We start from the raw sequence: 26840 nt of genomic DNA, 5'->3' as shown, positions 1-26840 counted from the left end.
TTTTATTGCGTCATTCTTGGCGCAGACTTTTTTGGCGCAAAAAATCTTTTCCGTTTCCGGCGTCATACGTGTCGCCGGAAGTTGCGTCATTTTTTGACGTTATTTTGCGCCAAAAATGTCGGCGTTCCGGAAGTTGCGTCATTTTTGGCGCCAAAAGCATTTAGGCGCCAAATAATGTGGGCGTCTTATTTGGCGCTAAAAAAATATGGGCGTCGCTTTTGTCTCCACATTATTTAAGTCTCATTTTTCATTGCTTCTGGTTGCTAGAAGCTTGTTCTTTGGCATTTTTTCCCATTCCTGAAACTATCATTTAAGGAATTTGATCAATTTTGCTTTATATGTTGTTTTTTCTCTTACATATTGCAAGATGTCTCACGTTGCATCTGAGTCAGAAGATACTTCAGGAAAATCGCTGTCTAGTGCTGGACCTACCAAAGCTAAGTGTATCTGCTGTAAACTTTTGGTAGCTATTCCTCCGGCTGTTGTTTGTATTAATTGTCATGACAAACTTGTTAATGCAGATAATATTTCCTTTAGTAAAGTACCATTGCCTGTTGCAGTTCCTTCAACATCTAAGGTGCAGAATGTTCCTGATAACATAAGAGATTTTGTTTCTGAATCCATCAAGAAGGCTATGTCTGTTATTTCTCCTTCTAGTAAACATAAAAAATCTTTTAAAACTTCTCTCCCTACAGATGAATTTTTAAATGAACATCATCATTCTGATTCTGATGATTCTTCTGGTTCAGAGGATTCTGTCTCAGAGATTGATGCTGATAAATCTTCATATTTATTTAAAATGGAATTTATTCGTTCTTTACTTAAAGAAGTACTAATTGCTTTAGAAATAGAGGATTCTGGTCCTCTTGATACTAATTCTAAACGTTTAGATAAGGTATTTAAATCTCCTGTGGTTATTCCAGAAGTTTTTCCTGTTCCTAATGCTATTTCTGCAGTAATTTCCAAAGAATGGGATAAATTGGGTAATTCATTTACTCCTTCTAAACGTTTTAAGCAATTATATCCTGTGCCGTCTGACAGATTAGAATTTTGGGACAAAATCCCTAGAGTTGATGGGGCTATTTCTACCCTTGCTAAACGTACTACTATTCCTACGTCAGATGGTACTTCGTTTAAGGATCCTTTAGATAGGAAAATTGAATCCTTTCTAAGAAAAGCTTATCTATGTTCAGGTAATCTTCTTAGACCTGCTATATCATTGGCTGATGTTGCTGCAGCTTCAACTTTTTGGTTGGAAACTTTAGCGCAACAAGTAACAGATCATGATTCTCATAATATTATTATTCTTCTTCAGCATGCTAATAATTTTATCTGTGATGCCATTTTTGATATTATTAGAGTTGATGTCAGGTTTATGTCTCTAGCTATTTTAGCTAGAAGAGCTTTATGGCTTAAGACTTGGAATGCTGATATGGCTTCTAAATCAACTCTACTTTCCATTTCTTTCCAGGGTAACAAATTATTTGGTTCTCAGTTGGATTCTATTATCTCAACTGTTACTGGTGGGAAAGGAACTTTTTTACCACAGGATAAAAAATCTAAGGGTAAAAACAGGGCTAATAATCGTTTTCGTTCCTTTCGTTTCAACAAAGAACAAAAGCCTGATCCTTCATCCTCAGGAGCAGTTTCAGTTTGGAAACCATCTCCAGTCTGGAATAAATCCAAGCCTGCTAGAAAGGCAAAGCCTGCTTCTAAGTCCACATGAAGGTGCGGCCCTCATTCCAGCTCAGCTGGTAGGGGGCAGGTTACGTTTTTTCAAAGAAATTTGGTTCAATTCTGTTCACAATCTTTGGTTTCAGAACATTGTTTCAGAAGGGTACAGAATTGGTTTCAAGATGAGACCTCCTGCAAAGAGATTTTTTCTTTCCCGTGTCCCAGTAAATCCAGTGAAAGCTCAAGCATTTCTGAATTTTGTTTCAGATCTAGAGTTGGCTGGAGTAATTATGCCAGTTCCAGTTCCGGAACAGGGGATGGGGTTTTATTCAAATCTCTTCATTGTACCAAAGAAGGAGAATTCCTTCAGACCAGTTCTGGATCTAAAAATATTGAATCGTTATGTAAGGATACCTACGTTCAAAATGGTAACTGTAAGGACTATCTTGCCTTTTGTTCAGCAAGGGCATTATATGTCCACAATAGATTTACAGGATGCATATCTGCATATTCCGATTCATCCAGATCATTATCAGTTCCTGAGATTCTCTTTTCTGGACAAGCATTACCAGTTTGTGGCTCTGCCGTTTGGCCTAGCTACAGCTCCAAGAATTTTTACAAAGGTTCTCGGTGCCCTTCTGTCTGTAATCAGAGAACAGGGTATTGTGGTATTTCCTTATTTGGACGATATCTTGGTACTTGCTCAGTCTTTACATTTAGCAGAATCTCATACGAATCGACTTGTGTTGTTTCTTCAAGATCATGGTTGGAGGATCAATTTACCAAAAAGTTCATTGATTCCTCAGACAAGGGTGACCTTTCTGGGTTTCCAGATAGATTCAGTGTCCATGACTCTGTCTTTAACAGACAAGAGACGTCTAAAATTGATTTCAGCTTGTCGAAACCTTCAGTCACAATCATTCCCTTCGGTAGCCTTATGCATGGAAATTCTAGGTCTTATGACTGCTGCATCGGACGCGATCCCCTTTGCTCGTTTTCACATGCGACCTCTTCAGCTCTGTATGCTGAATCAATGGTGCAAGGATTACACAAAGATATCTCAAATAATATCTTTAAAACCGATTGTACGACACTCTCTAACGTGGTGGACAGATCACCATCGTTTAATTCAGGGGGCTTCTTTGTGCTTCCGACCTGGACTGTAATTTCAACAGATGCAAGTCTCACGGGTTGGGGAGCTGTGTGGGGATCTCTGACGGCACAAGGAGTTTGGGAATCTCAGGAGGTGAGATTACCGATCAATATTTTGGAACTCCGTGCAATTTTCAGAGCTCTTCAGTTTTGGCCTCTTCTGAAGAGAGAATCGTTCATTTGTTTTCAGACAGACAATGTCACAACTGTGGCATACATCAATCATCAAGGAGGGACTCACAGTCCTCTGGCTATGAAAGAAGTATCTCGAATTCTGGTTTGGGCGGAATCCAGCTCCTGTCTAATCTCTGCGGTTCATATCCCAGGTATAGACAATTGGGAAGCGGATTATCTCAGTCGCCAAACGTTGCATCCGGGCGAATGGTCTCTTCACCCAGAGGTATTTCTTCAGATTGTTCAAATGTGGGAACTTCCAGAAATAGATCTGATGGCGTCTCATCTAAACAAGAAACTTCCCAGGTATCTGTCCAGATCCCGGGATCCTCAGGCGGAGGCAGTGGATGCATTATCACTTCCTTGGAAGTATCATCCTGCCTATATCTTTCCGCCTCTAGTTCTTCTTCCAAGAGTAATCTCCAAGATTCTGAAGGAATGCTCGTTTGTTCTGCTGGTAGCTCCGGCATGGCCTCACAGGTTTTGGTATGCGGATCTGGTCCGGATGGCCTCTTGCCAACCGTGGACTCTTCCGTTAAGACCAGACCTTCTGTCGCAAGGTCCTTTTTTCCATCAGGATCTGAAATCCTTAAATTTAAAGGTATGGAGATTGAACGCTTGATTCTTGGTCAAAGAGGTTTCTCTGACTCTGTGATTAATACTATGTTACAGGCGCGTAAATCTGTATCTAGAGAGATATATTATAGAGTCTGGAAGACTTATATTTCTTGGTGTCTTTCTCATCATTTTTCTTGGCATTCTTTTAGAATACCGAGAATTTTACAGTTTCTTCAGGATGGTTTAGATAAGGGTTTGTCCGCAAGTTCCTTGAAAGGTCAAATCTCTGCTCTTTCTGTTCTTTTTCACAGAAAGATTGCTATTCTTCCTGATATTCATTGTTTTGTACAAGCTTTGGTTCGTATAAAACCTGTCATTAAGTCAATTTCTCCTCCTTGGAGTTTGAATTTGGTTCTGGGGGCTCTTCAAGCTCCTCCGTTTGAACCTATGCATTCATTGGACATTAAATTACTTTCTTGAAAAGTTTTGTTCCTTTTGGCAATCTCTTCTGCCAGAAGAGTTTCTGAATTATCTGCTCTTTCTTGTGAGTCTCCTTTTCTGATTTTTCATCAGGATAAGGCGGTGTTGCGAACTTCTTTTGATTTTTTACCTAAAGTTGTGAATTCCAACAACATTAGTAGAGAAATTGTGGTTCCTTCATTATGTCCTAATCCTAAGAATTCTAAGGAGAAATCGTTGCATTCTTTGGATGTTGTTAGAGCTTTGAAATATTATGTTGAAGCTACTAAGTCTTTCCGTAAGACTTCTAGTCTATTTGTTATCTTTTTCGGTTCTAGAAAAGGCCAGAAAGCTTCTGCCATTTCTTTGGCATCTTGGTTGAAATCTTTAATTCATCTTGCCTATGTTGAGTCGGGTAAAACTCCGCCTCAGAGGATTACAGCTCATTCTACTAGGTCAGTTTCTACTTCCTGGGCGTTTAGGAATGAAGCTTCGATTGATCAGATTTGCAAAGCAGCAACTTGGTCCTCTTTGCATACTTTTACTAAATTCTACCATTTTGATGTATTTTCTTCTTCTGAAGCAGTTTTTGGTAGAAAAGTACTTCAGGCAGCGGTTTCAGTTTGAATCTTCTGCTTATGTTTTTCATTAAACTTTATTTTGGGTGTGGATTATTTTCAGCAGGAATTGGCTGTCTTTATTTTATCCCTCCCTCTCTAGTGACTCTTGTGTGGAAAGATCCACATCTTGGGTAATCATTATCCCATACGTCACTAGCTCATGGACTCTTGCTAATTACATGAAAGAAAACATAATTTATGTAAGAACTTACCTGATAAATTCATTTCTTTCATATTAGCAAGAGTCCATGAGGCCCGCCCTTTTTTTGTGGTGGTTATGATTTTTGTATAAAGCACAATTATTCCAATTCCTTATTTTATATGCTTTTGCACTTTTTTATCACCCCACTTCTTGGCTATTCATTAAACTGAATTGTGGGTGTGGTGAGGGGTGTATTTATAGGCATTTTGAGGTTTGGGAAACTTTGCCCCTCCTGGTAGGAATGTATATCCCATACGTCACTAGCTCATGGACTCTTGCTAATATGAAAGAAATGAATTTATCAGGTAAGTTCTTACATAAATTATGTTATTCCGCAAATGTCACCCCTACACAGCTTTTCAGAGATCAGTTTTATCACTTGTAATGCCCCATAGAAGTAACAGTTACACATTGCGTAATTTTAAATATACATTTCAGTTATACACCCTGCAGTCATGTACGCAAATAATTAAAATCTATGTTTATTTACTGCACAAGGCAAACAGTGACTATATGTGGGAATATTTTCTTTATTAAATTGGCCTGATATTATCTGATTATACCTCAAGTAGAAATCTTAGCATACTCTGGGCTTTACTGGAGAACTGTTGGGCTGCAACCCCTAATATTTAGAATGTATTATTTATTCCTTCACTCCTCCTGTGGGTATTTCTCAGATATCCCTTTAGGTCATTTTTTTTTTTTAAATAATGTGTTGAGAACACTTGTATCACATCTAATCCCCCACAATGATGGCAGTGACACATTACGTCATTTTACATGCACATTCCAGTTATGCACCCTGCTGTCATGTACAAGAATAATTCAAATCCGTAATCGGTCACTGCACAAGGGGAACAGTGGCTATATGTAGTAATGAATATTTATTAAATTAGCCTGACATTACCTGATTATGCCCCAGGTAGAAGACTAAGGAGACTCGGGGCTTTACTGATAAACAGTTGGGCAACAGCCCCTGATAGCAATGTTACTCAGAATGTATTATTTTGCTTTTATCTATATACATGTATGGGCATCTGCATACATTTTTCTTATACATAATATCAGTAGCAACAAGTCCAACAGGAGATAGTTGCTTTTTCTTACATATGAACTGCACATAATTTTTTTTAAATTGTGACTCATTGGCATCAAAATAGTGACTCTAATGTATATTTTGATTGGTATATGAGGAGCAAAATTCCAGGGGGAGGTGCATATGGACCCCTCGTACATCTGTGCTGGCGAAGGTAAAAACGAAATTGACAAACTTGTGGGAAAATGAAAAGCCATGCAATAAACATGTCACCTGCGCATTCAAAGATTAGTTGTATGTCTACTGGTTAATTTGAGAGTTTTCTTGTAAAACTATAATACATTTTTATTTATTCAGTAATGGATTGTGAATTACATAAGATTACAATAATAAATGTTTTGCTTTTCAGAAAGTTGCAAGAGACACACATGTCTACGTCTTCCAAACTTGAGGAGACTGAACACAAAGTTCAAGTTCTGCAAACAGGTTCGATATTTTGCGTACTTTTTTTTTTTTTTTAAACTGGAAAGTGGTTTAAATGTAATGTGTAATGTAGGGAACTCTGGATTTGTGCATATGCAAAAAGGCTGTACACTCAGTGAACGTTTGCTGCAGGGACCAAGGAGCGATCACAGACTATTTCTTTGTTTAGCCTTCAATATATCTCAGGCAAAGACATATAATGTGCTTGAAGTCTTGTTCCCTGAATGTTTATTTGGTGGCACAAACAGATGGAGAATGTTACATTCTAACAAACGTATCTGTTTCCTTCTTTAGCCTTGGACAAATCTCAGGCAGCATTGTTTGACCTGAAAACAAAGTATGATGAAGAAACATCAGCAAAGTAAGCACATCTAGAGCCGTATTATTTATTGATTCATTTTTACTGTTTATGCATATAGACCTAGATTATAAGTGGAGCAGTATTTTGCACAAGATTTCTAGCATAGATTGTACTTGTGTGAAACTGCTGCTGTTAGTATATCGCATCTGTGCTCTTGTATTACGAGTTAAAAGTACTCATGATCGAACAATACTAACCAGAGCTGAATGTAAACTGTGATTCCCATTGTGAAGTTAACAGAAACCTACTAGTTTCACATTACACCATTTACTAATGGCCATTCAGCATAATTATCACTTACAGTACAAGTGTTTCACCCTGTATAATGGTATCAATGTAAAGGACCATTTTAATTTACAGGTGTGAAATTAACCTTTTCACTTCCTAAAGAATAGCACAACTTTTAACCTCTTAAGGACCAGCAACGAAAAAAAATTGATAATGGAAGTAAATTGGAAAGTGTATTAAAACTGCATGCTCCATCTGAATCATAAAAGTTTATTTTGACTTGAGTATCCCTTTAATTCTGGCCAGACTATGCAACAAAAACAACACATTTTGAGATTTCACCTCTTCATCAGGCCAGTGGACTCATTTACTTTAATTGAGAGTAAATCTTAGTACGTACCCTGTGAATGCATTTGGTTCTGCAGACTGAGGGTCTGCTTCTTGCATGTAAGCGTATTCGCAGTGTCAATAAATGGCACATGTTAAAAGAACACAGAAGTCAAAATTAAACTTTCACGATTCATATAGACCACACAATTTTAAAAAACATTTAAATTCACTCCCATATCAAAATGTGCACAGTCTTTCCATATGTACACTTTCTGATACACCAGCTGCTACTGAGGATATGCAAGAATTCACAGTATATACACATATGCATTTTGTGGTTAGCTGATGGCTGTCACATGATGCACGGGGACAGAAAATGGAACAAAAATTTGTCAGAAAAATATCTACTGCTCATTTAAAACTGACACAGGGCTCCATGTAAGAAGCTTCAAATGCAAATTAGTAGCAACTTCGGGCTTGCATGAGCGAGCCTGCAGCCGAGAGTTAAGAAACTGCAGCCATCAGACCGCTACTTCTTAACCTACTACGCCAACTCTAAAGTGGCGTTTCTCAATCCCCCATGCTTCACCGGCAGGGGTGTATGTAAAAAACTTCATGCTGAAAGTTTCTTTATTTTCCTGCAGTGTATGCGGAGCTGAGAGCTTCCGGTTGCCCACGGCAAATTGCTTGTGACTTGTGAAATGATATATGCGGGCAGCAAATTGCTGCCTGCTAGCCACAATGCTGGACAGACAGGGGTGAAGGTGTCTGCCCTTGTCCATCATTGTTAAATGGACCCCTAAGTGGTTTTTCATTGTCTTTTTATTATGCATTTTTTTTATATTTAATGGTCCTTTAAGGATCCAGCATGATGGAATGAATATGTTGTTCTTCCTTCTCTTTGTAGAATATTCCTTACCAAATAAATAGCAGGAGGAGAGAAACATTTTAAAGGGGTATTAAACGCTATATATGCTAGCTAGAAACAAATAGCCTGGGAAATCATATACAGATGTAGTGTTTAACATTGTTAGTGTAAGTGTAAAGTTTTAGTATCCATAAAACAATAGGTGCTATCATGTTGTAATTTTATTACCTAATCTTCCCTTGTGGGGCCAGTCAGGAACTGTTATAGATTAGTCTTTACAGTGTATAACCAATGACTGGAAATATTGTTCAAACATTTTCAGAATTCAATTGCAGGGAAAGGGGACAAAATAAATAATACAAATATATTGCAAAGCTTATTTTACCACATATAATAAAAACAATTATATTACAATCTCAAAGTGGTTAATGTCCCTTTAAATTAATTACTAATGACTGTTGTAGTAACACTATGTACCATCTGTAGCAGCTAAGTACCATTATAATGGCATTTACATATACAGGACTTAAAGTTATGGTAAATCCTAGCATTTTTGAAACACTGGGATTTACTAGTGCTAAAAATAAAGTGGACTTTCAGTTATGAAATGTAAAAAACTTCATGCTGAAAGTTTCTTTATTTTCCTGCAGTTTATGCTGAGCTGAGCGCTTCCGACTGCCTTCATCAAATTGCTCATTTCTGAATGAGACTTCATAGCCAATAGAGTGCTAGTCATCCTGTATAATGCCGATCGGCTAGCACAGCTATTGGTTAAGAGGTGGAAACGTCACCTCATAGAAAAAAAAAAATTTGCCGAAAGCGTTCAGCTAATGTACTACTGGGAGCTGGTTGAACACATTGGTGAGCCAAAGACAACAGGCATAGATTGCGCAGCCACCAATCACCAACAACAAAAGATTCAAAAAGAATTAAGCTAATTAGAAAATAGAAGAACATTTGAGAAAGTTTTTAACATTTTAAGCTCTATCTAAATCATGAAAGAAATACATTTGTTTTCATGTTGCTTTAAAGTTTTACACTAATAAAAATAAAAGTACAAAAATCGTGGAATGTTGTTTCTACAAAATCTAAGCATAGGCTACAGGTTGGGGTCCCCACAGTCTTAGCCAATTGGATTGAATTAGCCTCAGTTTCTGTAGCATTTATTATTTATAAAGGTAGGTTTTTTTAAAGTGTAATTTACTTTGGAAGGTTTCATTTTCTCAAATGTTATTATTTAAAGCAAATCTACTATAAAGTTGCTTGGTAAAAAGGATTTGGTAAACCTTACTGACTACAGGCATTGCCAGTAAGTCTGCAAGACATAGCCATAGATGTACAACTTTATCAGCAATTATGTACTGGATCACAAAACAACACTAATGACAGAATCTGTATTAAAAACTTCAACCGTTTACAACTACCCAAAGCATCTGGATAATATATTTTATACCCTTCAGTTTATGGTGCAAAGAAATGACTTTGCTACCAAAGCAACTGCCATGAAATTAGCTGGAGCTGTTACAAAAGCCTTTGAGGTGTGCATGTTTCAGAGGCGTCTGTAGTTTCACACTTTCATTACTGGAAAGCTTATATTATATTTTTACTATTAAATAGAGGTTCTCAGGCCAGGTGGATCATGTTCCATCCAGGGTTGCTAAGCAACGATCAGATATTTAAGTCCCAGTGAGAGAGAAAAGTGAGTGAGAAGTGATTTGCACACACATCATGCTCACTATTACAACTATTACAAACGTATTTGAAAATGTTGCTCCAGTGTCTGTTGCCTGTTATTGCTGTTGGTTTAATGTTAATTATTTGGTTCTTTCTTCTGCTCCTTTTTTTTCTATTCATTCATTCATCCATTCTTTATTTTTGTTCTTTCTTTACTTCTCTCTCTTTTTCTTATTTTTCTATTTCTCGTTGTTTCCTTCTTTCTCTTTCTATCTCTTCCTCCATAATTCTTTCTCTTTTTTTCTTTCCCTCTTTTTATTGGCTGTAGGATGTAAAGAAGTATGGCTTTGCTCCATATGCATCTGTATTTATTTACCATGTTTGACATTCAGATTTATTCATTTTTACAGCTTTTAAAATTATGGTAATTTTAACACATAATTAAATCCTGTTCTTAATCTATATTATTTTTTATACTTACCTTACCTTCATTCATCATTTTATTTTCAGATGTGCTAAAGCAATACTTTAACTCTGTTATTATTATATTTCTATAGCCCCTTCAAGCCACCCACATCCTCTAAACCACTGGTTTTCAAACCTGGCCTCAGGCCTCTATCAAAGGCCACATTTTGAGAATATTTGACCTAGAGCACAGGTGAAATAATCAGCTGATTAGTAAACATGAGTTATTTTACCTACCCTCAACCAAGGTAATCCTGAAAACCTGACCTGTTAGGGAGGCCTGAGAACAGGTTTGAAAACCAGTGCTCTAAACCAATAGGTAATCTAGCCATACGGCACTTCTTAAAAATAAAAAAAATGCTGTATGGTTTGGTTTAGAGGTGAAACCGTCACCTCAATAATAAAAACATAGTTTGGTGTAAGCGGCCAGAGGGGGCTATAGAAATATAATAATAACAAAGCTAAAGTATTGCTTTAGCACATCTGAAAATAAAAATGAGGAATGAAGAGAAGTATAAAAAATAATATAGATTAAGAATAGGATTTAAGTATGTGTCACTTAAATATAAGCATGAACAAAATCATTTGATGAAGAATGGAAAACAAGTACATTTTATGTAACAACAACAAAAAAGTGCCGATTTCAACGAAGATTAGTAAGTGGATCATTTTGTGAAGCACAAACTGTCAGCCATTTTTAATTCTCCTGGGCATGTTATTTCAAGCAGTCTATGCTTTCATGAGTTTATTTTGATGTTGTGGGTTCAGTAAGTCAAAAAGATCCAGCTACACTCTTGCCAATTTGTGGTCATTATTAACCATAAATAAATAAAATGCTCTATGTTTAATATCAATATAGTCATGAGACTCAACAATTTTTTTCCTTTAAGGATCCAGCATGATGGAATGAATATGTTGTTCTTCCTTCTCTTTGTAGAATATTCCTTACCAAATAAATAGCAGGAGGAGAGAAACATTTTAAAGGGGTATTAAACGCTATATATCTGCTAGCTAGAAACAAATAGCCTGGGAAATCATATACAGATGTAGTGTTTAACATTGTTAGTGTAAGTGTAAAGTTTTAGTATCCATAAAACAATAGGTGCCATCATGTTGTAATTTTATTACCTAATCTTCCCTTGTGGGGCCAGTCAGGAACTGTTATAGATTAGTCTTTACAGTGTATAACCAATGACTGGAAATATTGTGGAAACATTTTCAGAATTCAATTGCAGGGAAAGGGGACAAAATAAATAATACAAATATATTGCAAAGCTTATTTTACCACATATAATTAAAAAAATGATATTACAATCTCAAAGTGGTTAATGTCCCTTTAAATTAATTACTAATGACTGTTGTAGTAACACTATGTACCATCTGTAGCAGCTAAGTACCATTATAATGGCATTTACATATACAGGACTTAAAGTTATGGTAAATCCTAGCATTTTTGAAACACTGGGATTTACCAGTGCTAAAAATAAAGTGGACTTTCAGTTATGAAATGTAAAAAACTTCATGCTGAAAGTTTCTTTATTTTCCTGCAGTTTATGCGGAGCTGAGCGCTTCCGACTGCCTTCGGCAAATTGCTAATTTCTGAATGAGACTTCATAGCCAATAGAGTGCTAGTCATCCGGTAGAATGCCGATCGGCTAGCACAGCTATTGGTTAAGAGGTGGAAACGTCACCTCATAGAAAAAATAAAAAATTGCTGAAGGCGCTTAGCTAATGTACTACTGGGAGCTAGTTGAACACGTTGGTGAGCCAAAGACCACAGGCATAGATTGCGCAGCCTCCAATCACCAACAACAAAAGATTCAAAAAGAATTAAGCTAATTAGAAAACAGAAGAACATTTCAGAAAGTTTTTAAGATGTGAAGCTCTATCTAAATCATGAAAGAAATACATTTGTTTTCATGTTCCTTTAAAGTTTTACACTAATAAAAATAAAAATACAAAAATCGTGGAATGTTGTTTCTACAAAATCTAAGCATAGGCTACAGGTTGGGGTCCCCACAGTCTTAGCCAATTGGATTGAATTAGCCTCAGTTTCTGTAGCATTTATTATTTATAAACGTAGGTTTTTTTTAAAGTGTAATTTACTTTGGAAGGTTTCAATGGGCTAAATTAGTTTTGTTATGTACCTGAATTTGCCTCAGACACTCATAGCCAGTCCAGACGCAATAAGGGAATACAACTATACAAGAAAACTGTGAGCGAAAGCGCACGTATACTACAATCAAGCACCTCCTGCTTAACCTCACCTGCAGCTTTAGGTTAAACGACACATTGGAGAGTGGGTATTAGGAGAGAGTTGATAGCGTGTCTGTTCCATACGCAAAGTAATCCAAAGATGCAGCCAAACGCTCTGTCCATTTGTTCTGCTTATTATGTGTACTGTTTGGATTACAGATTGTTTTTAACGTGATGGAATAAAACTTTTTGGACTTTTTATCTCAACTGGAGCACCTATGTTACAGTGTGTTGAGTTTGGCTGTAGCAATAAGGGCGATTTCACAGCAGTCCACATCTAGAGGTCCATAGAAAAGCATCAGAGGAAGTGGTGTCTTTACTACTTTTAAATGAAGCAACTGGGGAGTTTGTGGGAAGGTGAGCAACATTTGTATGCATAGAAATGACCGCTCTTTAAAACTCTCATTAAAGGTAGATTGTAATGCAAAAATTGCATGTTCTAATTTGTAGAACATATTTATCACTACCGACCTTGGAAGTCTGTGTTTAACCCCATAAGTAGTTATTATGGCTTTAGTACCCCAGCTGTACTTTAGCAATGTGTTCAACTTCTTTGTTGTTAAACATATAGGCCCATAGTTATTAAGGTCTAGCGGACCTGATCCGACACTGCGGATCAGGTCCGCCAGACCTCGCTGAATACGGCGAGCAATACGCTTGCCGTATTCAGCATTGCACCAGCAGCTCACAAGAGCTGCTGGTGCAACGCTGCCCCCTGCCGACTTGCGGCCAATGGTCCGCCAGCAAGGGGTGTCAATCAACCCGATCGTACTCGATCGGGTTGATTTCCGTCGATGTCTGTCCGCCTGCTCAGAGCAGGCGGAAAGGTTATGGAGCAGCGGTCTTTGTAAACGCTGCTTTATAACTGCTGTTTCTGGCGAGTCTAATGACTCGCCAGAAACACGGGGCATCAAGCTCCATACGGAGCTTGATACATATGCCCAATAGAGTTGCAGAATTGGTGGTACTAAAATTACATGCTCTAGAGGAGGGGTCATCAATTGTGGCCCTCCAGAGGTTTTGGAAATACATTTCCCATGATGCTCAGCCAGCATTTCAACTGGCTGAGCATCATGGGAAATGTAGTTCCAAAACCTCTGGAGAGCCATAATTGATGACCCCTGCTCTAGAGAATTAAGAGCTTGTCATTTTTTTGCACTACATTGTTACTTTAAAAGGACTATAAAAATGCAAAAAGGAGTTAACCACATAGTTAAAGCTCCAGAACAGTAATGCACTACTGGGACCTGCTGTGCACATCTGGTGATCCAATTACAAATGGCATGTGTGTGTAGCCACCAATCACCAGCTAGCTTCCAGTAGTATATTGCTGCTCCTGAGTGCCTACCTGGTTATGCTTTTCAATAAACGACACCAAGAGAATGGACATGATCATGTCTAATTACATGATTACATGATCTTTCTAAATCATGAACATTTTGACTTCCATGTCCCTCTAATGTATATAGGAACTTTATGGGGAAAAATAATTAGCACTAAATAATTAAAAAAATGTATTATATTTTCCTAGGAAAAAAGCGTTGTTCAATTTTATCACTAATAGGGTTAATGTCTACCTTGCTATCCTTATACTGGATAATATAAATATTTAAAAGATGGACAGCTCTTTTTTTTTAGGTATCTTATGCCCTATTACTTAGTCTTTTACCCTTAAGCTCTGCAAAATTTCTGGTCATGGTATAATGCAAACTTGCATTTTCTCATTATCTTTTGGTTCTCTAAAAGATATCATTTGTGAATCCTCTAACCCCAGGGAACATAAATATAAAATAGGAAAAAGTGAATATCTACAGTTTAACCCAGCAGCTATAAAACAAACACATTGACCTTTATTAAGATCACATAAGTTTAATGTAAGAGAGATTTTTATTTATAACCTATCGTGCATGTAATGGAAGGGAGACCATTTTGCATTATCTTCCAGTTTATTCATAAGAAATGTCACTAAAGCCATAATAACTACTAGCAGGCAATAATGATACAAATATGACAAGTTTTAAGATTTCTCTACCAGTAATATTTATTTTTTATTTTTTTTAGCATGAAAGGCAAGGCGTTGCTAACATTTTATAAGTTAGAGTGATGGTAAAGTTAGAGAAATTGGCAAATAAATTCTTAATCCTCAAGTATGTCCCAGATAAATCGCTATTTTTTTTAATTTCTCTTATTCCTTTATATAAAAATGTATATTTCTCCAACATAGGTGTGTCCGGTCCACGGCGTCATCCTTACTTGTGGGATATTCTCTTCCCCAACAGGAAATGGCAAAGAGCCCAGCAAAGCTGGTCACATGATCCCTCCTAGGCTCCGCCTACCCCAGTCATTCTCTTTGCCGTTGTACAGGCAACATCTCCACGGAGATGGCTTAGAGTTTTTTAGTGTTTAACTGTAGTTTTTATTATTCAATCAAGAGTTTGTTATTTTAAAATAGTGCTGGTATGTACTATTTACTCAGAAACAGAAAAGAGATGAAGATTTCTGTTTGTATGAGGAAAATGATTTTAGCACCGTAACTAAAATCCATGGCTGTTCCACACAGGACTGTTGAGAGCAATTAACTTCAGTTGGGGGAACAGTGTGCAGTCTCTTACTGCTTGAGGTATGACACATTCTAACAAGACGATGTAATGCTGGAAGCTGTCATTTTCCCTATGGGATCCGGTAAGCCATGTTTATTAAGATAGTAAATAAGGGCTTCACAAGGGCTTATTAAGACTGTAGACTTTTTCTGGGCTAAATCGATTCATTATTAACACATATTTAGCCTTGAGGAATCATTTATTCTGGGTATTTTGATATGATTATATCGGCAGGCACTGTTTTAGACACCTTATTCTTTAGGGGCTTTCCCTAATCATAGTCAGAGCCTCATTTTCGCGCCGGTATGGCGCACTTGTTTTTGAGGACAGCATGGCATGCAGCTGCATGTGTGTGGAGCTCTGATACATAGAAAAGTCTTTCTGAAGGCATCATTTGGTATCGTATTCCCCTTTGGGCTTGGTTGGGTCTCAGCAAAGCAGATTCCAGGGACTGTAAAGGGGTTAAATATAAAAACGGCTCCGGTTCCGTTATTTTAAGGGTTAAAGCTTCCAAATTTGGTGTGCAATACTTTTAAGGCTTTAAGACACTGTGGTGAAATTTTGGTGAATTTTGAACAATTCCTTCATACTTTTTCGCAATTGCAGTAATAAAGTGTGTTTAGTTTAAAATTTAAAGTGACAGTAACGGTTTTATTTTAAAACGTTTTTTGTGCTTTGTTATCAAGTTTATGCCTGTTTAACATGTCTGAACTACCAGATAGATTGTGTTCTGACTGTGGGGAAACCAAGGTTCCTTCTCATTTAACTATATGTATTTTATGTCATAAAAAAATTTAGTAAAAATGATGCCCAAGATGATTCCTCAAGTGAGGGGAGTAAGCATGGTACTGCATCATCCCCTCCTTCGTCTACACCAGTCTTGCCCATACAGGAGGCCCCTAGTACATCTAGTGCGCCAATACTCCTTACTATGCAACATTTAACGGCTGTAATGGATAATTCTATCAAAAACATTTTAGCCAATATGCCCACTTATCAGCGAAAGCGCGACTGCTCTGTTTTAGAAAATTCTGTAGAGCATGAGAACGCTGATGATATGGTTTCTGAAGGGCCCCTACACCAGTCTGAGGGGGCCAGGGAGGTTTTGTCTGAGGGAGAAATTTCAGATTCAGGAAACATTTCTCAACAAGCTGAACCTGATGTGATTACTTTTAAATTTAAGTTGGAACATCTCCGCGCTCTGCTTAAGGAGGTGTTATCCAATTTGGATGATTGTGATTATCTGGTCATTCCAGAACCACTATGTAAAATGGAAAAGTTCTTAGAGGCCCCGGGGCCCCCCGAAGCTTTTCCTATATCCAAGCGGGTGGCGTACATTGTTAGTAAAGAATGGGACAGGCCCGGTATACCTTTAGTACCTCCCCCCATATTTATAAAATTGTTTTCCTATAGTCGACCCCAGAAAGGACTGATGGCAGACAGTCCCCAAGGTCGAGGGGGCGGTTTCTACTCTACACAAGCGCGCCACTATACCCATAGAAGATAGTTGTGCTTTCCAAGATCCTATGGATAAAAAATTAGAAGGTCTGCTAAAGATGTTTTGTTCAGCAAGGTTCCCTTCTACAACCAATTGCATGCATTGTCCCTGTCACTGCAGCCGCGTGTTTCTAGTTTGATGAGCTAGGAAAGGCGATTATTAGTAATTCTTCTTTTTATGAGGAGATTATGGACAGAATTCGTGCTCTTAAATTGGCTAATTCTTTCACCCTAGACGCCACCTTGCAATTGGCTAGGTTAGCGGCGAAAAAATTCTGGGTTTGCTATTGTGGCGCAGAGCGCTTTGGTTAAAATCTTGGGCAGCGGATGCGTCTTCCAAGAACAAATTGCTTGACATTCCTTTCAAGGGGAAAACACTCTTTGGCCCTGACTTGAAAGAGATTATCTCTGATATCACTGGGGGCAAGGGCCACGCCCTTCCTCAGGATAGGTCTTTTCAAGACCAAAAATAAACCTAAGTTTCGTCCCTTTCGCAGAAACGGATCAGCCCCAAGGGCTACGTCCTCTAAGCAGGAAGGTAATACTTCTCAAGCCAATCCAGCCTGGAGACCTATGCAAGGCTGGAACAAAGGAAAGCAGGCCAGGAAACCTGCCACCGCTACCAAGACAGCATGAAATGCGGGCCCCCGATCCGGGACCGGATCTGGTGGGGGGCAGACTCTCTCTCTTCGCTCAGGCTTGGGCAAGAGATGTTCTGGATCCTTGGGCGCTAGAAATAGTCTCCCAAGGTTATTCTCTGGAGTTCAAGGGGCTTCCTCCAAGGGGGAGGTTCCACGGGTCTCAGTTGTCTTCAGACCACATAAGAAGACAGGCATTCTTACATTGGGTAGAAGACCTGCTAAAAATGGGAGTGATTCATCCGGTTCCATTAGGAGAACAAGGGATGGGGTTCTACTCCAATCTGTTCATAGTTCCCAAAAAAGAGGGAACGTTCAGACCAATCTTAGATCTCAAGATCTTGAACAAGTTTCTCAAGGTTCCATCGTTCAAGATGGAAACCATTCGAACACTTCTTCCTTCCATCCAGGAAGGTCAATTCATGACCAAGGTGGATTTCAAGGATGCGTATCTACATATTCCTATCCACAAGGAACATCATCGGTTCCTAAGGTTTGCATTCCTGGACAAGCATTTCCAGTTCGTGGCGTTTTCTTTCGGATTAGCCACTGCTCCTAGGATTTTCTCATAGGTACTAGGGTCCCTTCTGGCGGTGCTAAGACCAAGGGGCATTGCTGTAGTACCTTACTTGGACGACATTCTGATTCGAGCGTCGTCCCTTCCTCAAGTAAAGGCTCACACGGACATTGTCCTGGCCTTTCTCAGATCTCACGGATGGAAAGTGAACGTGGAAAAGAGTTCTCTATCTCCGTCAACGAGGGTTCCCTTCTTGGGAACTATAATAGACTCCTTAGAAATGAGGATTTTTCTGACAGAAGCCAGAAAAACAAAACTTCTAGACTCTTGTCGGATACTTCATTCCGTTCCTCTTCCTTCCATAGCGCAGTGCATGGAAGTGATAGGTTTGATGGTAGCGGCAATGGACATAGTTCCTTTTGTGCGCATTCATCTAAGACCATTACAACTGTTCATGCTCAGTCAGTGGAATGGGGACTATTCAGACTTGTCTCCGAAGATTCAAGTAAATCAGAGGACCAGAGACTCATTCCGTTGGTGGCTGTCCCTGGACATCCTGTCACAAGGGATGACCTTCCGCAGACCAGAGTGGGTCATTGTCACGACCGACGCCAGTCTGATGGGCTGGGGCGCGGTCTGGGGATCCCTGAAAGCTCAGGGTCTTTGGTCTCGGGTAGAATCTCTTCTACCGATAAATATTCTGGAACTGAGAGCGATATTCAATGCTCTCAAAGCTTGGCCTCAGCTAGCGAGGGCCAAGTTCATACATCAACCATCAGGGGGGAACAAGGAGTTCCCTAACGATGGAAGAAGTGACCAAAATCATTCTATGGGCGGAGTCTCACTCCTGCCACCTGTCTGCTATCCACATCCCAGGAGTGGAAAATTGGGAAGCAGATTTTCTGAGTCGTCAGACATTGCATCCGGGGGAGTGGGAACTCCATCCGGAAATCTTTGCCCAAGTCACTCAACCGTGGGGCATTCCAGACATGGATCTGATGGCCTCTCGTCAGAACTTCAGAGTTCCTTACTACGGGTACAGATCCAGGGATCCCAAGGCGGCTCTAGTGGATGCACTAGTAGCACCTTGGACCTTCAAACTAGCTTATGTGTTCCCGCCGTTTCCTCTCATCCCCAGGCTGGTAGCCAGGATCAATCAGGAGAGGGCGTCGGTGATTTTGATAGCTCCTGCGTGGCCACGCAGGACTTGGTATGCAGATCTGGTGAATATGTCATCGGCTCCACCATGGAAGCTACCTTTGAGAGACCTTCTTGTTCTAGGTCCGTTCGACCCACTCCAGCTGACTGCTTGGAGATTGAACGCTTGATCTTATCAAAGCGAGGGTTCTCAGATTCTGTTATTAATACTCTTGTTCAGGCCTGAAAGCCTGTAACCAGAAAAATTACCACATAATTTGGTATATCTGTTGGTGTGAATCTGCAGGATTCCCTTGGGACAAGGTTAAGATTCCTAAGAGTCTATCCTTCCTTCGAGAAGGATTGGAAAAAGGATTATCTGCAAGTTCCTTGATGGGACAGATTTCTGCCTTGTCTGTGTTACTTCACAAAAAGCTGGCAGCTGTGCCAGATGTTCTAGCCTTTGTTCAGGCTCTGGTTAGAATCAAGCCTGTTTACAAAATTTTGACTCCTCCTTGGAGTCTCAACCTAGTTCTTTCAGTTCTTCAGGGGGTTCCGTTTGAACCCTTACATTCCGTTGATATTAAGTTATTATCTTGGAAAGTTTTGTTTTTGGTTGCAATTTCTTCTGCTAGAAGAGTTTCAGAATTATCTGCTCTGCAGTGTTCTTCTCCTTATCTGGTGTTCCATGCAGATAAGGTGGTTTTGCGTACTAAACCTGGTTTTCTTCCAAAAGTTGTTTCTAACAAAAACATTAACCAGGAGATAGTTGTGCCTTCTTTGTGTCCTAATCCAGTTTCACAGAAGGAACGTTTGTTGCACAACTTGGATGTAGTTCGTGCTCTCAAATTTTACTTAGCAGCTACTAAGGATTTCAGACAAACTTGTCTTTGTTTGTTGTTTATTCTGGTAAACGGAGAGGTCAAAAAGCAACTTCTACCTCTCTCTCCTTCTGGATTAAAAGCATTATCCGATTGGCTTATGAGACTGCCGGACGGCAGCCTCCTGAAAGAATCACAGCTCACTCCACTAGGGCTGTGGCTTCCACATGGGCCTTCAAGAACGAGGCTTCTGTTGATCAGATATGTAAGGCAGCGACTTGGTCTTCACTGCACACTTTTTCTAAATTTTACAAATTTGATACTTTTGCTTCTTCTGAGGCTATTTTTGGGAGAAAGGTTTTGCAAGCCGTGGTGCCTTCCATTTAGGTGACCTGATTTGTTCCCTCCCTTCATCCGTGTCCTAAAGCTTTGGTATTGGTTCCCACAAGTAAGGATGACGCCGTGGACCGGACACACCTATGTTGGAGAAAACAGAATTTATGTTTACCTGATAAATTACTTTCTCCAACGGTGTGTCCGGTCCACGGCCCGCCCTGGTTTTTTTAATCAGGTCTGATCATTTATTTTCTTTAACTACAGTCACCACGGTAACATATGGTTTCTCCTATGCAAATATTCCTCCTTAACGTCGGTCGAATGACTGGGGTAGGCGGAGCCTAGGAGGGATCATGTGACCAGCTTTGCTGGGCTCTTTGCCATTTCCTGTTGGGGAAGAGAATATCCCACAAGTAAGGATGACGCCGTGGACCGGACACACCGTTGGAGAAAGTAATTTATCAGGTAAACATAAATTCTGTTTTTACTTACAGAGCGTTATTGCTCCTTGCTCTGCCCCCGCCATTACTTCCTGTTTTTCTCTTTAGCCGGCAAGAGAGCTGAACCACCCCTCGCTACGTAATTGTATTGCAATCTATAGCACTGTCAGTCAGCGATCCAACATGTAGTGCATGTGTATAATTAACGTAGGGCGAGTTTGCTTATATCAGTGTTGCCGACTGGCCTGGGCTGCCATTGGTAGTTCAAAAAACGTGACCTGAATAAATTAATGGCGGCCGTTGTACAGGAGGCTGAAGGTATGTGAAATGTAAGCTTTTTAATATTAAATATTTTAACACCTTAAGGACAAGGCCATTTTTCAATTTCTTTTTTTACATTTCTGCAGTGTTTGTGTTTAGCTGCAATTTTCCTCTTACTCCTTTACTGTACCCACACATATACCGTTTTTTTTTCTCGCCATTAAATGGACTTTGTAAAGGTACCATTATTTTCAACATATCTTATAATTTACCATAAAAAAAATATAAAATATGATAAAAAAATGGAAAAAAACACACTTTTTCTAACTTTGCCCCCCAAAATCTGTTGCACATCTACAACCACCAAAAAGCACCCATTCTAAATAGTTTCTAAATTTTGTCCTGAGTTTAGAAATACCTAATATTTACATGTTCTTTGCTTTTTTTGTAAGTTATAGGGCAATAAGTACAAGAAGCAACAAAACTACAAAACACAATAATTAAACAGCGCTAGCTGCCAGGGATGATTCAAAATTGCTGTGATATAAAGCAATAAACACAAATTCAGTGAAATAGATAATAATAATAAAAATTGATACTTAATACTTAAAAAAATAATAAATAAATGAAGTGGATTAACGTATATTATTTAAAAGCCACTAATAATGATTGTATGATTGTCTTTCTTAATAGAAATACATGAGCATATATATGCAGCACATATAAACACAGGCTGACAAAAGAATATTCAAATACAAAAAAATAAAAGAGATAAATAAAAGAGATAAATAACACATAAACTCCTAAAAACAAACAAATTCTTGAAACATGAAGCAAGAAACACAATAAGTGCAAACAAGTGCAACTATATAATAATATTTATACAAGACCTGCTGCTGCAAAATGACCGAAGGTGTCCTGCGTGCCTCCCGAAGTAAAGTAGAATCCCAAATCTCTGAAACATATAAGCGCAAACAGACTCAAGTGTAGGTAGATACAACAAACGCACCCCACTCTCTGAATTGTACTTACAAAATTGTAATTTATTCAGGCGGTTTGTTAAAACAACATATGATATCCAAGGCAGTTAAAGCATAAATCTTTGCAAATGAAAATTCCGGAACCAAAAGTGTCCGTTTTAAGTTAGTGTCCGTTATAGTGGCTTCAGATGAAAGAACGCTGTATTAGGAAGCGTCAATGTGAAAGCCGATGTCGTCACTGGAGCAAAGTACGGATCCTCAAGCAGTCCAAAAAGCCTCAACGCGTTTCAACCGCCAACGTGCGGTCTTTCTCAAGAGGTAAAGTTCATGTCCCTTCTCACAGCGCAAGCTGCTATATAGCCAACAGGCTTATTTCATTGGATGGAAGAAAGTCCCGTTATATGACTGGCCTGCCTGCTATGTTTGTTGTGGAAAGCGAACTTAGATCAATATGCATGATAAATAAATGGCACATATTATAATATTATTAAAAACAGAACTATGCTAAAGTGCTAAAGACATAATATATAAACTATACTAAGACGAATAGATTAATAAACCACTGAGAGTGTCAATAATAAGCTACAATATACTAATAAATTTTCACAGGCGTATTCTGCCAATTATAAATGAAATGTTGAAGGATAGTGTAAAACAAAAGACAAAAAGAGAACAATATTATTATAAAAAATCTATTAAAAACACAAATTTTAAATTTTATACTATTAAAAAACATATAATAATGTACTGTTAAAAATGTAGTTACTAAGTTATACTAAAAAATATATGAATTATTAGACCGCAAAAACTATCACTAGTAAATTAAAATAAACCAATATATTTTCACAGACGTTTTTATGGCCATTATTAATAAGGTATATATTATGCATAAATCAATACCTAGAATGATACAATAATTAAAACTCCAATGTATATAATATATTATATACACACATGTTACATGCACAAATGAGTAAAAATAGAAAAAGATATAAATATAAATATAATATAGCTGAGGAGAAGAAAAAAGGAGTAGTATAGTGGAAAAAAATCAAAAATATGCAGGGGAACAGCCATTGTATCCTATCTGCCCTATAGTAATTAGCACACATAAACTCTACCAGTAAGATACATACTAAAAATAATTTTAAAATATTGAAATATTCAGGACATAAAGATATTCAGAGCATTTAAAATATTAAAAATCTTAAAAATATTCAAAATATCCAAGATATTCAGAACAGAGACATATCATACATAAATAGATTAATTAATTTTATCACATACATATATACGTGCATATATATATATATATATATATATATATATATAGATGTACACACATATAAATATACACGTATATATAAGAGTACACCTATCCAAAAAATCTCTAGAAAACTATACACTAAGGGACCTATCCTAGACTTTAGGTAGAAATTGGGAAACTTACATGAAGGCTGCTAAATCTAAATCAACATTGAGACCACCTGGACACAGACAGTTCAACTTCTGTATCCAGAATGTCTCACGTTTGCGTAATGTAAGTAGTCTGTTAGAGATGGAGGGGGAAATCCAGTCAATGACCTGCACCTTGAGTGTTCTGGGGTCTCCACCATGAGTATCTCTAAAGTGAAGGGGAACACTGTGCTTATCCATCTCATTTCTAATATTGTTGAGATGTTCTGACACTCTACGCCTGATCTTCCTTTTCGTGCGACCCACATACATAAGACCACACCCACAAGTTAATAGATATACAACATGAGTAAAATCACAAGTGCAACGGCATTTAAACTTAAAATTACGAGATTTATCACTATTTGTGAAGTTAAGATCTTTGTTTACATGTTTGCACATTCCACAGTTTTGTTTACCACATTTATATGTGCCTTCTTTCAGACTTAACCAGTTACTCTTACTCACTGTTGTTTTATCTCCTTTCACTGCTTTCAATTTACTAGGGGCTAACAAATTTCTCAAGTTTCTACCCTTCCTAAAGGTGATTTGTGGATGTTCCGATATCGATGATGCTAACATACTATCTGATTTTAATATGCCCCAGTGTTTCCTAAAGGCCTCCTTAATAATAATATGGCCTTCATTGTAGGTAGTTATAAATCTGATGGAATCCTGATCCTGTACATTTTGTTTATGAAGTCTACCTGTCGAACTCATATGATCTGTTCTTAACAGAGAATCCCTAGTACGCCCCATGGCCTTACTTCTAGAGTCCTTGATTTTGACCGGATCATATCCTTTGACTAAAAACTTGTTCGCCATAATGTCTGCTTCTTTATTGAAATCGCTAATAGAGCTACAATTTCTTCTCAGTCTGAGAAATTGGCTGTATGGGATGTTATCTTTCCAATGACGTTGATGAGCACTCTTATAGTCAATGAAGCTATTTCTTTCGGTGGGTTTCCTATAGTTGGTAACTGCTATTTTATTATCACTATTTACGAATAATCGCAGATCAAGAAATTCAATTTCAGTACGAGAGTGATTTTCAGCGAATTTAAGATTATAATTATTATTATTAATATATCTAACAAACTCGTCCACTACACTAAGGTCCCCCTCCCATAGGATGATCACGTCATCAATATATCTGTGATATTTAACTATATTCTTACTGAACTTATGTGCCTTCCAAATGAATTCGCCTTCGAAGGTGTGCATATACAGATTGGCATAAGATGGGGCAAAGGTGGTACCCATCGCTGTTCCTCTGATCTGTCTGTAATACACACCCTCGAAGGCGAAATGGTTGTGTTCCAATATGAATTGTATACACTGCAAGATTAATTTTTTATGTACTACATTAAATCCCCAATTTATCAATTCCATTTCTACAGCATGTATCCCTTTATCATGCGGTATTGACGTGTATAACGCTGATACATCGCATGTAATCCAACAGTAATTACTTTTCCATTCGATTTCTTCAAAGATCCCAATCACACTAGTGGTGTCCTTGAGGTAGGCCCTGGTGTTCTTAACAATATCTTGCAAAAAATAATCAATATATTTAGAGACTTTATCTGTAATGGATCCAATCCCAGATATAATGGGCCTACCCGGAGGGCACTCACTATCCTTGTGGATCTTTGGTAGATGATAAAAATAAGGGATCTTAGGATCCAATTCTTGCAGATATTTGAATTCATCTGTATTCAATATCCCCTCAGATTTAGCATCCACCAACAAGGAATTCAATGCAGACATATATGATTTAGTTGGATCAATCTTAAGGATACAATATGTATCTTTGTCCCCTAACAATTTGTGTGCTTCTTTGAGATATTCTGATCTCAATTGGATCACCAAGCCTCCTCCCTTATCTGCTGCCCTAAACACAACTCTATCATCATTCATTAATTTAGTAAGTGATTTTCTCTCAAGTATAGTAAGATTGTCATTGTGTTTATTCAATAAATTCTCCTTTTTATCTTTAATTTTAGACAAGATTTCGTTGGTGACTAAATTTGTAAAAACAGGGATTTGATCCCCTTGGGCATTAACTGGATAAAAAGAGGAGGGGCGTTTAAATGTGCTATGAGTGATAGGTCTAACCTCCTCATGAGTTGAAATATCTAGAAGTTCACACAACATGAAATCCTGATATTCCTCACTGGGTGACTCCTCTATGTCCAAATCTAATCCTTCTAGACTCTTAAGGATATTCAATGTTTCTAGATCTTTGGATTCAAGATGTTCCTCTTTGTTGGATGCGGTTTTCACAGTTGAATTTTTGGCAAAAAATCGTTTCAAAGTTAGTTTTCTACTAAATTTCTGAATGTCCAAAAATATTTGGAATTCATTAGGTAAAGTTTTAGGGGCAAAGTTTAATCCCTTACTCAATAATTAAATATCATTATTGTCCAAATCAATCTTGGCTAGATTAAAGATACTCATTCTCTCTCTTCCTCTCTCCGCTGCCTTCTGTTTGGCTGCCCTAATTCTAAGTCCACCCCTTGTTTCTCTCTTTGTTCTAGTGTTCTTTTGTTCATTCGTGTCCTTGCTTCTGGGTTCCCTAGATGTGGACTCCTCAGTTCCTGCTCTAACCTGGCGGGGTGTCCTATCTGGCTGTTCCCTAAAAAAGAAATATTTCTTACAGTTGTTCTCCTTTCTCCTTCATGATGTTCCTCATGCTCATTCCTGCCATGTTTTGGTTTAGCACCTTGATCAGACCAATTATTCTCCCTATATGTTTCGGGATGTGGATCAAGACTGTGAAATCTATTACTAGTGGATACTTGTATATGAGGAGAACTATAATTCTCCTTATAATTGTTGCCATTTGGCCGCCAATTATTGTGATAACCATAATTACTATTATTTTTATAATTATAATTGGAATGTTGACCATGGTAAGAAGAATTAGATCTACCACCATGACCAGGGTTCTCAGACTTAGAATAACTAGGTCCATGTGTATACTCATGGCTTCTAGGGTATTCATGTTTATTATCCTTATAAGAGTTCACAAGCATATGTGATTTATTCTGATCCCTATTTGTTCCAACATAAGGAGTCCTGTTGTCTGCTCTGGTATAGCCCCTAGACTGATCATTAGTAAGATCATGATGTTTAAATGTATTAGTATCTTGATCCTTTCTTTCAGATAACACTTTTTTTGATTGGTATATATTAGACTGGTATGAACCAGACTGTTTATCACTCCTTTTAAAAAAAAAAGACCGCACGTTGGCGGTTGAAACGCGTTGAGGCTTTTTGGACTGCTTGAGGATCCGTACTTTGCTCCAGTGACGACATCGGCTTTCACATTGACGCTTCCTAATACAGCGTTCTTTCATCTGAAGCCACTATAACGGACACCAACTTAAAACGGACACTTTTGGTTCCGGAATTTTCATTTGCAAAGATTTATGCTTTAACTGCCTTGGATATCATATGTTGTTTTAACAAACCGCCTGAATAAATTACAATTTTGTAAGTACAATTCAGAGAGTGGGGTGCGTTTGTTGTATCTACCTACACTTGAGTCTGTTTGCGCTTATATGTTTCAGAGATTTGGAAGTACAAGAAGCACTTTGCTATTTCCAAACAATT

At 38.1% G+C, this 26840-nt stretch overlaps 1 protein-coding gene across 4 annotated transcripts in view; it reads left to right on the top strand.

The window, feature by feature from the left end:
- The window catches only part of CUX1 (cut like homeobox 1), a 657906-nt gene that overhangs the window by 258242 nt on the left and 372824 nt on the right, over positions 1 to 26840 (top strand). For all 4 annotated transcript variants that reach the window (XM_053706261.1, XM_053706258.1, XM_053706259.1 and 1 more), the window contains exons 7-8: positions 6285 to 6361; positions 6653 to 6719. In XM_053706261.1, coding sequence (XP_053562236.1) covers positions 6285 to 6361; positions 6653 to 6719 — 144 coding nt within the window. The remainder of the gene's footprint in view (positions 1 to 6284; positions 6362 to 6652; positions 6720 to 26840) is intronic.

The sequence above is a fragment of the Bombina bombina genome, chromosome 3 (assembly GCF_027579735.1).
Source record: "Bombina bombina isolate aBomBom1 chromosome 3, aBomBom1.pri, whole genome shotgun sequence".
In the NCBI taxonomy this organism is placed as follows: Eukaryota; Metazoa; Chordata; class Amphibia; order Anura; family Bombinatoridae; genus Bombina; species Bombina bombina.
This window is presented reverse-complemented; position numbering and strand designations above follow the sequence as displayed.